Below are 12,210 nucleotides of genomic sequence, written 5' to 3'. Positions count from 1 at the left end.
CCCCCCACTATCAAAAAATAAGGAACTATTATTACAGCAGTTATGTAATCTTGGACTGCGATACAGATTTATCCACACTATAAATGACCATTTTCAGATTCTTGAGATCCAAAATTAAAAAAAAAAGGCTTTGATGTTGACACTGTGTGTGTACTTGCTTCAGTGTCATTTTATTTAGTGGCATCACCAGGAAAAAAAAACCCATAAAGAAGAAAACGGATCGGGGAGAGTCGCTTCCCTGTGGATTGAAACATTTATGCACGACACTTATTAACTCACTCAATCCTAGAGATTTCTGATACTTTTCAAAATTGGAAAAAATTCTATTAAAAATGAGCATGTACATAGATAATTTTATTCAACTACCATTAACATGAAAAAAAAAACAAACCAATAGCTTTGGTACTACGCCTATAATTTGTCTCAGAAAAATGTAATAAATAGGCATGGGGTAAAAGTAACCCGGGTAAACTACGGATATAGTCGGTGTTAGGGTTGAGTGAGTTAAAGTTCGGAAAACGCCATTCTTGTAATAAGGGCCTCTGCTTGAATCCGGGGCAAGAATGTTTTGGGACTAGATATTATGTGTGTGCATGAATTATTGAATGTAACTTTATGCTTACCTGCTTTACACACTCACAGGTTAAAACACAATACAACTATCTAGTAGAAACGAGAATGTTACACATAATACACATAACGCGTATGTGCATAACTTATCCACGATCTTGTAATAGAGACTTTTATTGAATGCATTTCATTATCTATACTTTTGTCTGCGTTTTTTAATTTTATTATTTTATCACCCCGGTTCAAACAAGGGGATATTTACTTTCTTGTCTGCACACTGTGTGGTTTTCGGATAATGACTAGATAGATAATTGTGAATTCTTCGATTGACAAAGGAAATGCATTTATGCGAAGTGATTTAAAAAACCAGATTGTTTCTGTAAATGCCGATGGAATTATCAGACTGAAATAAATTATGGTCTAATTTGGTATCGAATGAATGTGACTTCCAGCTGTTAGAGGAGTTGCTGTGACTTGGCTTACATGTGTGATTCATTGCCTTAATGATATAATATTACGTCGGGGTAAAATCATCTAAAAAAGTGAATTTTAATTTAAAGTGAATAGGATAAGGATTTTATTTTTGTTAAGTTTAAGAAGCTATATTCATACTTCTCAATAAAAAACCCCCATAAATTCGTACTAATTTTTATATCTTGCATTGGGAGTTTTTGCGAAGATGAGGATAATTTCAATTGATCAATATTTCAAGGACGGTTTTCTGGCCAAAATGTTGCATGCATCTTTTTCGGAGTTCGGCAATATAATGTTGTTAATGTTTTCCAAAAAAATATGATGATCTTTGTCAACCATTAAAATATCCATAAATATCAACACGAATGCAGAGAAAAATGTCACCACTTCCTGTAATTTAAAAAAAGTATTTGAATAAAATTCTTCTAATCGACGAGGTCATTTTGCAATATCATAATATTGGATGAACTCAACTGGAGAAAATATTGTGGTTTGCCAAAAAATAATATAATTAATCAATCAATTAATAAAATAAAACTCAGTTTTAATAAAGCGCAATATCCACTAATAAATTAATAAATTATTTCCAAAAAAATGTGTACCAATAAACACAAACAAACAAACAAATAAAGGATATAAAGAAATAATAACAATATAAGCATTTTTAAAAAATCGAGATTTAAATGAAAATCATCCACTTTAGAGAAGCATGTAATTTAGCAATGTGCTTATTGGCGGATAGACAATTTTGCATAATATAATAGCCCATAGCTTTAATGAAATGGAAATTTAGACGAAACCACAATTATGAAAAATAATCTCTCTGTTGTGGGCGGAAGTGTTGGTTTGGTGATATTCACACGGCTATATAACGGATAACAGTCCATTCAGTCACCCTCATAAAAAATAAAGTTTATCTGTGTTTTCGGACAGAGCAATCTTTATGTTGAGATAACTTGCGACTAGTCTCTCATAATGAGGCGTCTCGCCCTCTACGTAACTTACAATAATGATACATAATGAACTCAAGAGCTGTCAGGGGCCGAACCGTGGCGATGCCGCCGAGGGGTGGGTGAGTCCGTGGAAGGATGGTTGGGGCACTAAAAAGTCTTCATTCAGTCTTTAGTAAGTAGTAAGTCGTACGCAAGTTGATGGTTAGTGGATCAGAAATTGTGTGCGAAGATCGAGAGCACCTTTTTTTCGACGCTGTCATGCAAGCGGCGCGTTAATTCTTGGTGAATGGTTGGTTCTTTACGTATTGGGTTTGTGGACGAGTGATGTTGTATATGGTACCGAAATTGGATTTGTGCCGGAATTAGGTAAGTTTGAGATTATCTGCCCTTTTATACAATTTTTTTATTTTTTCTTTTCTTTTGCTTTTTTTTTAATTCTACTTCTTTTGAATTTTCGTGTGCTTGTGCACAAATTTTCTACTTCTTCTTCTTCTTCTCTCTTCTTCTTTCTTCTTCTTTCTTCTCTTCTTCTTCTTCTTCTTCTTCTTCTTCTTCTTCTTCTTCTTCTCTTCTTCTTCTTCTTCTTTCTTCTTCTTTCTCTCTTCTTCTTCTTCTTCTTCTTCTTCTTCTTCTTCTTCTCTCTTCCTTCTTCTTCTCTTCTTCTCTTCTCTTCCTTCTTCTCTTCTTCTTCTCTCTTCTTATTCTCTCTTCTTCCTTCTCTTTTTCTCTTCTTCTTCTTTTTCTTCTTCTTTTCTTCTTCTTTCTTCTTCTCATTTTCTTCTCCTTCTTCTTATTTTTTCCTTCTCTTTTCTTTATTCTTCATCTTCTCCTTTTGTCTTTCTTTCTCTTCTCAGTCGTCTTCTTTACTCTCTTTCTTCTTCCTTTCTTCTTCTGTCTTCTTTTCCTTCTTATTTTTCTCTCTTCTTTTCTTTTCTTCTTCTGTCATTTTATTTCATCACATCCTTTTTTACTCTCTTCTTTAAATGTTTCTTGATCTTTTTTCTATTTCTTCTTAACTATCTTTTTCTTATCTATATTCTTCTTCTTCTTCTTCTTCTTCTTCTTCTTCTTCTTCTTCTTCTTCTCTTCTTCTTTCTTCTTCTTCTTCTTCTTCTTCTTCTTCTTCTTCTTCTTCTTCTTCTTCTTCTTCTTCTTCTTCTTCTCTTCTTTCTTCTTCTTCTTCTTCTTCTTCTTCTTCTTCTTCCTCCTCCTCTCTCCTCTCTCTTCTTCTCTTTCTCATTCTCTTCTTCTTCTTCTCTCTTCCTCACTCTCATTTTTCTCAATATGAAATTATTGTTTTCTTTTTCTTGCTGTCTCTTGCTCAATATTCTCTCGACCGAATAAATATAAAAGTTTGAAAGTTGTAATAGGTCCATTAGACTCAATGAAGTTAAATCTTATTTCCAAAAGCATAGAAAGGACATTGCTGCGATTTAGTGGGTCTGTCTTTCACAAAGGTCAGGTCATAATTAGACCCAGCTACCCGTTCATTGGTGGGTAGGCAGAGAAGGGGGGGGGGGGGGGAGACTTTTTGCCGAGTTACGGAAGATGTGAAAAAGATGATTTAATGACCCTACAAAATGATGCGGTTTCTGAAAAAATAAATACAAATTGGAAATTTTGAATCATTTTAAAAGTTTACATACACATACACATTTTGGGATTTAAAAAAAATCAACATCTTAAAAAGAGAAATGGAATTAATCTTGAAATCTTTGTTTCTAAGAGTTGAATATTTTAAAGGGCCTATCTTTGGAGAAGGAGAACGATAGAAATGTGATATTACTTCCCACTGATACGATACGAAACTAAATAAACGCTGACTCGGATCAAATATGAAGAGTAAAAGCCTTTTAAGTAGGTGGGCTATATATTTATACTTCACGTAGACAAACACTTGTATTTAATCAAAATCAAAGGATGTCACAGACACGCAAAGAAGAAAATAAAAATTATGCAATAAGCCAAGACAATTTTAAAGATTCAAGTCTTAGTATAAATATTTACACATTAGGCTAAATAGAATATCTACACATTAAAAAAAAAGCCTCGCTGCATTTTTCAGGGGGAGAATGAAGCAACACAGATTTTTTTTTGTTATTTGGAAGTCACGTGTAGGATTTAACGGATATGTTCAAAGAAAAAAATCCTAATTTTATTTTTAAAAAAGGAAAAAAAAAGAAAAAAAAGAGACCAAAATAAAAACCACAACAAAAAAAAAAAAAAAAAAAAACAAACAAAAAACAAACAAAAACAAACAAACAACCCCCCCCCCAAAAAAAAAAAAGAAAAAACATAAAAAAACCCCGAAAAAACCCAAATACAGAACTGAAAATTAATTGTTTTTTGATTATGGCTCATTTTAATTCCGCATTTACACAATTTCTAAGAGATAAAAGGTCACATCTTATTACAATACGAAAAATACACGTTTTATCAAAGTCAAATTACTCCCCAAAATGGTCGTTTGTAAAGTGTTGCCCATCCTGTTAGGACTGCATGGGATAGAAGAGCGTTCGAAACTTCTGGGTCATGTGACAAAATCCAAGCGTCGCCACTGAGATTTGATCCTGAGAGTTTTCAATCCAAATACCAGTTACTAATTTTCCATACTTATGAAGTCTGCTGGATAGCTCAGTTGGTAGAGCACTCGCCCCACAAGTTAAAGAGTCATATCGATTTCCAGGCGCAGCAAAGTTTTTTTTTTTTTTTGTTGTTGTTGTTTGTTTGTTTTGTCCTCTCTGCCCGCCTAACAGTGACTGGGAAGCCGGGTCCATTAAGTTTGACGAAAGTACTTTGTAATACATTAGCGGTCTATCCTAAATTGGCAAGCAAGTTTTACTGTCCTTTTAACGCTACAAAAAATGATAATATAAAGTTTGGTCCGCCTTATATTTTAAACAAACCAGATGAAAAGGACGTCTTTAAGGATATTGTTTTTGTATGGTTTGGGGCTCAGCATAAACTTCTGCTTTAGCCTTTTTCACATAACTTTTAGCTGGCCTGCAGATGAATTAATATTGGGTCCTTCTTGTGAACATCTGATAATCAACACATTCTACATTCGTAACAATTGATGTAAATATATCTTCACCTTGTGAACAAATACCTTTATTCATGACACGTGAAACTGAAAAAGGCTTGTATCCACTTACCTTTGTGAACAATAATAATTTCTAAAATGATGGAATTTTAGAAAACACAAAAATAGAGCATATATATATATATATATATATATATATATATATATTATATATATATAATATTTATATATAGCGCAATATCCATTAAATGTGCTTTAAGCGCTTTACAAAGGGTCCCTAGCCAACAGCAACACTTAACATGTAGGACGAGACACGATAACGCCTGTTAGGCGATATTGCAAGTTTTTCAGACAGAAACATGTATTCATTTTACATATGAATATGATTATAAGAGAATGTGAATAAAGAGCCTTTTGCAAGGCCTCAAGTGTGCACCGCTCAGGATGGGACTCGACCTTCCGGTTCGAAGGCAGCAGCCTCTTATGGTTCTCACACTACTATGTTATGACGATCGACCCAATCAGCAAAGTCCGGTCCGCATTCGTGCACCATCGCGAACCCGCCCGGTTGCATGGTCACAACACGCCCTTCAACTAGATGCTCTGCGGTTTCGGGTTCTTGCCCACATCGGGTACATTATGTAGGACATGTGGAATCTCCCCACTGATGAAGCGGCTCGAAGGCAAGTGTCACACCACAAGACTACAAAGCCACATATAACCGTACGAAGAGGCAGGAGCATGCACTGAAAGTTACAAGCACAAAGATGAAGTAGTAGAATGTTGGTTTGGGCTTGGGGCAAAGCCAGAAAAATCCACAGAAAGTATTAATGGTGACATGATTTAAACATTCACCCTGAGAAGACGATTCTCATTCCAGTTTACACTGCCTGATAATGAGTGCGGTGTCTTCAGAGCTTTGATACATTACGACATAACCATTTGATTTTATTTTTGACGTTCCCATATGTACGGAACTAATAATTTTGGTCAAGCCGAGGCTCATTTAAAATCGCTCGATATTTGAAGGATGAGTTTTCTGACCAAATTTTTAAATACACGTTTTTCCAGAGTACGACAGGTAACTGGTTAAACATCAAGGACACAGACCTCAACGTCAAAATACATACAACCTATTCATTCCTTTCCACTTCGAATTTTAACTTTGAATCCTTAGTCCTAAAATACAAGTCGGAAAAGTACAACAATTTTCTGGAAAAAATGATCTCCCTACAAAACACTGCATAGCATTACAATGAGTCATTTTGTACACGATTAGATATATCCTAACACTATCTAGATACAGAACGTCGTATAAATTTTTTTTAATGTTTGATTTAATGGGCAAGACAATGATAGTAATTCAATGTATTCTGCTGTTGTTTCTAAAATAGCACTTACTGTGTTCTTTGGAAAAAAAAAGGGCAGTATTGACACAAGATAAAAAAAGGAAGGACGTTGAGAGTCTGTTGGTTTTTTTTTTTGTTTTTAATATATGACATGGATAAGTAAAGCAATAATTTCCTTTTCGCGGTATAAAAAGCCGCCATATTGCTTTACAATATTTACTTTGTCTCCGCTTGCTACCGTGGTTCATATATTCAATACCTTTGGTAAAGTTTCATGTTCATTAACAATAAAATTTGGTTTTAAATAAAATTATGTCATAAGGTCAGGATTGAAGGGCCCATGGTGGGCGGACCAATCAAAGACGAGGATGAAATGTCCAAAATAGTTTCTCAACGTTAAAGTTGAAGGCAGCATGGTTTGATGTTTGGTTGAGTCTTCAGCATGCCTGCTGTAGGTCAAAGTGTTCAAGGATATAGTAAACAATAATTGGTGGGAAAATGCAGCGAAATCATACAACTTGCATTGTACGAGCATTGTTCACAACTAACTTTCAGAGACAATGCGACGGTGGTTCAGAACAAGAAGTTACTTTGTCCATACTGGATAAGAGGGAATCTAGATTTACCCTGCACCGAGCGAACGACACAAAACAGTAAATAGATAAACACTTTATTGCATAGACTCTAAATATAAATAAAGCATTTCCACGGGCTCACTTCTTGACAAATTAAATATAAAATCAAATCATATAACAAAGCCGTAGTTCTCTTGCTATCTATACAAGCATATCAACCATACCATTATCGTGTCATTTGATATTCTGATCTCCTTGATAAACCCAGCAGCTTTTACTCTTCAAAATCTTATAAGTAAAAAACATCAGAAACAGACCCACTTATAGAGCGCATTCGGACGATGTCACCAAACATATTGCGTTTACTGTACCTTACAACGTTATAAAAACATTTCCTACTCCAGCACATAAAACAGTTTCCATTTCATACATTGTAACTCGCCGCTTATGCTTCTCTTTGTCCTAATACTTGAAAGTCAACAAAATCTCTTTGGTCCTAGATAGGTGGAATAAAGGACTTCTCCGAGCGTCGGTCATCTGCTTCTGTACTTGGCTGTCTCCTTGATAGTCTCCATGAGACCTGCCGTCTTCACTTCGCCAATCGCTTCATCACTGGGGACTTTTCACCTGTCCAACATGTACCCGGTGTGGGAACGAACCCGAAATCGCGGAGCATCTAGTTGAACGGTGTGTTGTGACGAAGCTTCCGGGTGGGTTTGCGACGGTGCACGAGTGCGGTTAAAGAATTTGCAGATTGGGTCTATTGTCATAACATAGTACAACATTGGAAGCTGCTGTCCAGCAGCGAGCGCCTATGTCTGTTTCGGACGTTCAACCTTTCGTGTCCCTTGGGGTTCCAAACGAGGTACTTGCTGGTGGTAGAGTGAAAATGAAGAGGCTTCGTATGGAACAAACCAAAACTGTTTTGTTCCCATACGAAGCCTCTCCATTTTCACTCTTTCGTTAGAATTTTCACGATCACCGGCTTCAGGCAGCTCCTACGGTTTTCCACTTTGCTGGTGATATTGCTCTCTGTTGTTCTCAAGGTGTGACAGACCTATCTCCATTTCCTCTTCCTAATTCGGGTGCTGGTGGGTTCTTGGGTTGACCTTTCTTATAATTCAATGCGTGGAATGTGATAATGTCATCTGAAATGAGGTGAAATGAGTAGATGTTTAACCCAAGGATACAACGCCAGAACCAAGTCTTTGCGATTGTAATTTATCACCCATTCAGCTACTGGCATCATTGATTGACTTCGTTACTAGACATGTGTCGCTGATCACTGACGCAACACTATCTTGTACTAATCAAAATCCTTTGTGAGAAAACAAAACATAGCACATACCTGGCTGGTCAGCATGCATGATTCCTGTTAGTACGGTGTGGTTTGTACAGCAGATAATATATATGTATGTATATATATATATATATATATATATATATATATATATATATATATATATATATATATATTGTGTGTGTATATATATATATATATATATATATATATATATATATAACTACATATCTATCTATGTATCGCTTAATCTATCTATCTATCTATCTATCTGTCTATCTATCTATCTATCTATCTATCTATCTATCTATCTATCTATCTATCTGTCTATCTATCTATCTATCTATCTATCTATTTATCAATCTCTCTCTCTCCCTCCCTCTTTTTTTCTCTCCCTCGCTCTCTCCCTCCCTCTCTCTTTATATATATATATATATATATATATATATATATATATAATTTATATATAACACACACACACACACACATATATATAATATATATATATATATATATATATATATATATATATGTTTATAGGGGAGAGTGTCTATAGATAAGTTATTGCGATACAGTCGCCTCACAAGAGAAAGAACCGATATATGTCTCCCCGCCACACAGCAGTGATTGTGTTATTGGGTCTGTTAGATCTGGCGGAAAGTACTGTATGGCAGACCACCATGCTACTAATAGGGTAGCAAACAATTATTACTGTTTGCATGCACAAAAAGTATCAGGAGAAATTCAAATCCATTGATCGGATTACTTTTAGAAATGCTTTTTAGGCAAGTGGATTTTTATGTTATTGCTCACATGGGCTGATTTTTGAATAGTCGATATTGTTCAATTTTATCATATGATTCTAATTGTGCATTTTATTCGTTTCAGAAAATTCGTCAGAAGAAGTAGAAACCAGCAACAGCCATTTTATTGTATGAATTCTGACAAGGATCATTTGTAACAAATCATTCCATTAGTTTATTCAAAGACAATATCCCCCCAACATATTTTAAAATGGCACCACCTTTATTAAGGATGTCTTTGATTCCCTCCAAACCTGTGATTTTATTGACTGTGTTAATATTACACACGTGTTTGCTCTCTGTACAATCTGTGGAATTAAATCTGTTCTACCCATTCGGACCAAACTCAGGAGACAAGACCATGAAACCGGCGGACGATGCAAGCTCCATCGATGTTAGAGTGCAGGAGGAATTTTTTCTTTTCAACAATTCTTACAGAAATATCTATGTGAGTAGTTTCTCTTTATAGGGAATGAGATTAGCGGAAGATTAGCGTCCCTTGATTGGACGTCACCCATAGTCAGCAGCGAGGACGAGAGACGCATGCGCACAACCAACATGACGTTCTCTCTCTAATAACTTTTCCGCCGGTGACGTCACAGACTATGGGTGACGTCCAATCAAGGGACGCTACTCTTCCGCTAATCTCATTCCCTATATGTTTTCAATTTTAAGATTTTACTGACACTGGAGGGGGTCCCAATAGCTCAAGTTGGTAGAGCACTCGCTTCACATGCAAAGGGGCCGGGATTTTATTCTGTCCACGCAGCAGTGATTGAGTAGCTGTGAGTGTTTGATCTGGGAGAGGGGAGAGAGAGAGAGAGAGAGAGAGAGAGAGAGAGAGAGAGAGAGAGAGAGAGAGAGAGAGAGAGAGAGAGGGAGAGTGTTGAAGTGGAAATGAAATTTTAAAACGTTTTTTTTTTTTAAATCAAGAGGGGTATTCTAAAGTTGCATTTGAAATGAAACAAAAATTATTTAAAAAAAAACAATAAAACAAAATAAGACATGGTGCTGAAGAACTACCTGTATATAGTCGAATCATACGTAAGGCGTACTTCTCGTCATTATGGAAACGTATGTTTTGACGTCAAAGCCACAATCCGCAAATAATTTACCCACAGTTCCTGTAGTGCATGGTATGGTCATTATTGATCGATTCATCGTTCGGACGCACTTGGAGCATTGGGCCGTAAAATGTCTGGAATAATGTCTCATGGATGGACGGCTCTGTCCATCCCCAGCACATGTGACCAGTCTATATTTCTGGTGGATTGCATCTTCATGTACCTACAACAATACTCTTCAACAGTCGTAACGTCACTTCCTTCCTAATGACGCATGGTAACTGAGTAACACTGGCTCTAAACTATCGGAACAATGGCGGACGCCCATATGAATTATTTCTCCGGCGAGCATAAAGGGTATCCAGAGGAAAAAAAACACACAAATTTGATCATGTTTTGACTTTTATACATTCTGATCACAAGGCATATGAAAAGTTCTAGCCAGCATGAAAAATAAAAAGTAATGATTTTTTTTGTTTAGAACCAAGATGGCCGCAGTTGCCGGGCGGCGTGACATCAGACTATTGAATCGTATTTTGGAGGAGTTCTTGTACGGCATATTTTGCAGAGAAGGGTTTTAATCAGTTGAAATTTCTATAATGTAGAATTAATAATTATGCCAGGAAGAAAATGTCAAGCGGTCTTGAGCGTGGTCAATAATTGAATGATTGGTAATTATAGTAAAACTATGGCTCCGGCATTGTGTCCCTGGATAAAACACTTTACGCCATTAATCCATTTAGATTCAGGTGTTAATAATTTGGTAATGTGCAATCATGGATATTGTAGTACAAGAAGGACGCATATCAGAGGAGCTGAACTGTATTAACTGAAAGAGAGAGAGAGAGAGAGAGAGAGAGAGAGAGAGAGAGAGAGAGAGAGAGAGAGAGAGAGAGAGAGAGAGAGAGAGAGAGAGAGAGAGAGAGAGAGAGTTGAAATGGAAATGACATTTTTTGAACACTTAGATTATATTTTCTTCATTCTCTGTAGGTGAATCATGAAAAAATATTTTTTTTAAAACTGAAGATCTGCCACAAAAACATAGCAGAGAAAAAAAGTCTCTCAAAGTGTCGAAAATAGGGTTGTCAAAATTTTGACTTGTCAACCCTTTCTCTACCATTGAAGAGGCTATAAATTACTTCTATGCTTTTGGTATTGATCGCCATTTTTAAAATATTTTGATATTTATTTTGTCTATATTTTTATTACTCAATCCAGACAAAATTATGAAAACTACACATTCCACAGTTATTCATTATACACATCAACATTGATGTCTTTTCTGTCGTACTTTGAAAACAAAACCCCAAAAAGCCCCATTAATTCTTTTTGGTCAGAAATCTCAATCTTCAGATGTCATTCGATTAAAATAACCTTCATCTTGCCAAAAACTCGCCAACCTGAGACTTCCTCGATCGAACCTCAAGGACGTTCAGGTCTGAAATTTTTTGACAAGGTGAAGGTCATTTTAATGGATAGATATTTAAGGGACGAGTTTTCTGGCCAAACTTTGCAAAATGTGTTGTTGTTTTTAAAAAAATAAGATTACGGCATTTTGTGCATATAATTGTTATAAATTATGTGACCTTTTCCGAGCGTTTATGTACCGCAATATCCAACAGTAAAACATGTAGGGAAAGACATGACGCTTGGCAGGCGATAATATTACATTTTTATTTTCGATAGAGGCAACTCGGTTAACGACCAGGCATTTATTTTAAACCTGAGCTTCCTAAGAGAACGGGAGTAAAGAGCCTTTTCCAAGGACTCTACAACGCGCCGCCTAGGGCGGGACTCGAACCCAGGCCCTTCTAATCCGAAGGCGAGTGTCATATCACAAGTCCACATAGCCGCACAGCACAGTCTCATTTTTGTTCCATATTTTACCCACCGTCTTATTACATAATTTTGCCGGTTGTTCGCAACAACAACAACAACAACAACAACAACGACAACAACAAAAAAGAAAAAAAAGAGAAAAAAAAGAATAAAAAAAAACCAAACAAAAAAAAAAAAAAAACAACAAAAAAACAAAAAAACAAAAATAAACTTAATCTGCCACAAAAACATAGCAGATAA

At 35.8% G+C, this 12,210-nt stretch overlaps 1 protein-coding gene across 2 annotated transcripts in view; it reads left to right on the top strand.

The window, feature by feature from the left end:
• The first annotated feature begins 1,831 nt into the window (after positions 1–1,831).
• Positions 1,832–12,210, top strand: part of LOC144969421 (nidogen-like) — a 54,286-nt gene continuing 43,907 nt past the window's right edge. Inside the window, exons 1-2 of one of the 2 annotated variants that reach the window (XM_078908538.1) lie at positions 1,832–2,363; positions 9,153–9,515. In XM_078908538.1, the coding sequence (XP_078764664.1) occupies positions 9,279–9,515 (237 nt within the window). In that variant the 5' untranslated portion in view covers positions 1,832–2,363; positions 9,153–9,278. The remainder of the gene's footprint in view (positions 2,364–9,152; positions 9,516–12,210) is intronic. The other variant, XM_078908534.1, reaches the window with a different exon arrangement.

The sequence above is a fragment of the Berghia stephanieae genome, chromosome 1 (assembly GCF_034508935.2).
Source record: "Berghia stephanieae isolate SIO BIC M18660-M18661 chromosome 1, UCSD_Bste_1.3, whole genome shotgun sequence".
Classification (NCBI taxonomy): Eukaryota; Metazoa; Mollusca; class Gastropoda; order Nudibranchia; family Aeolidiidae; genus Berghia; species Berghia stephanieae.
Note: the sequence above shows the minus strand (reverse complement) of the source record. Positions and strands in the feature narration are given on the sequence as shown.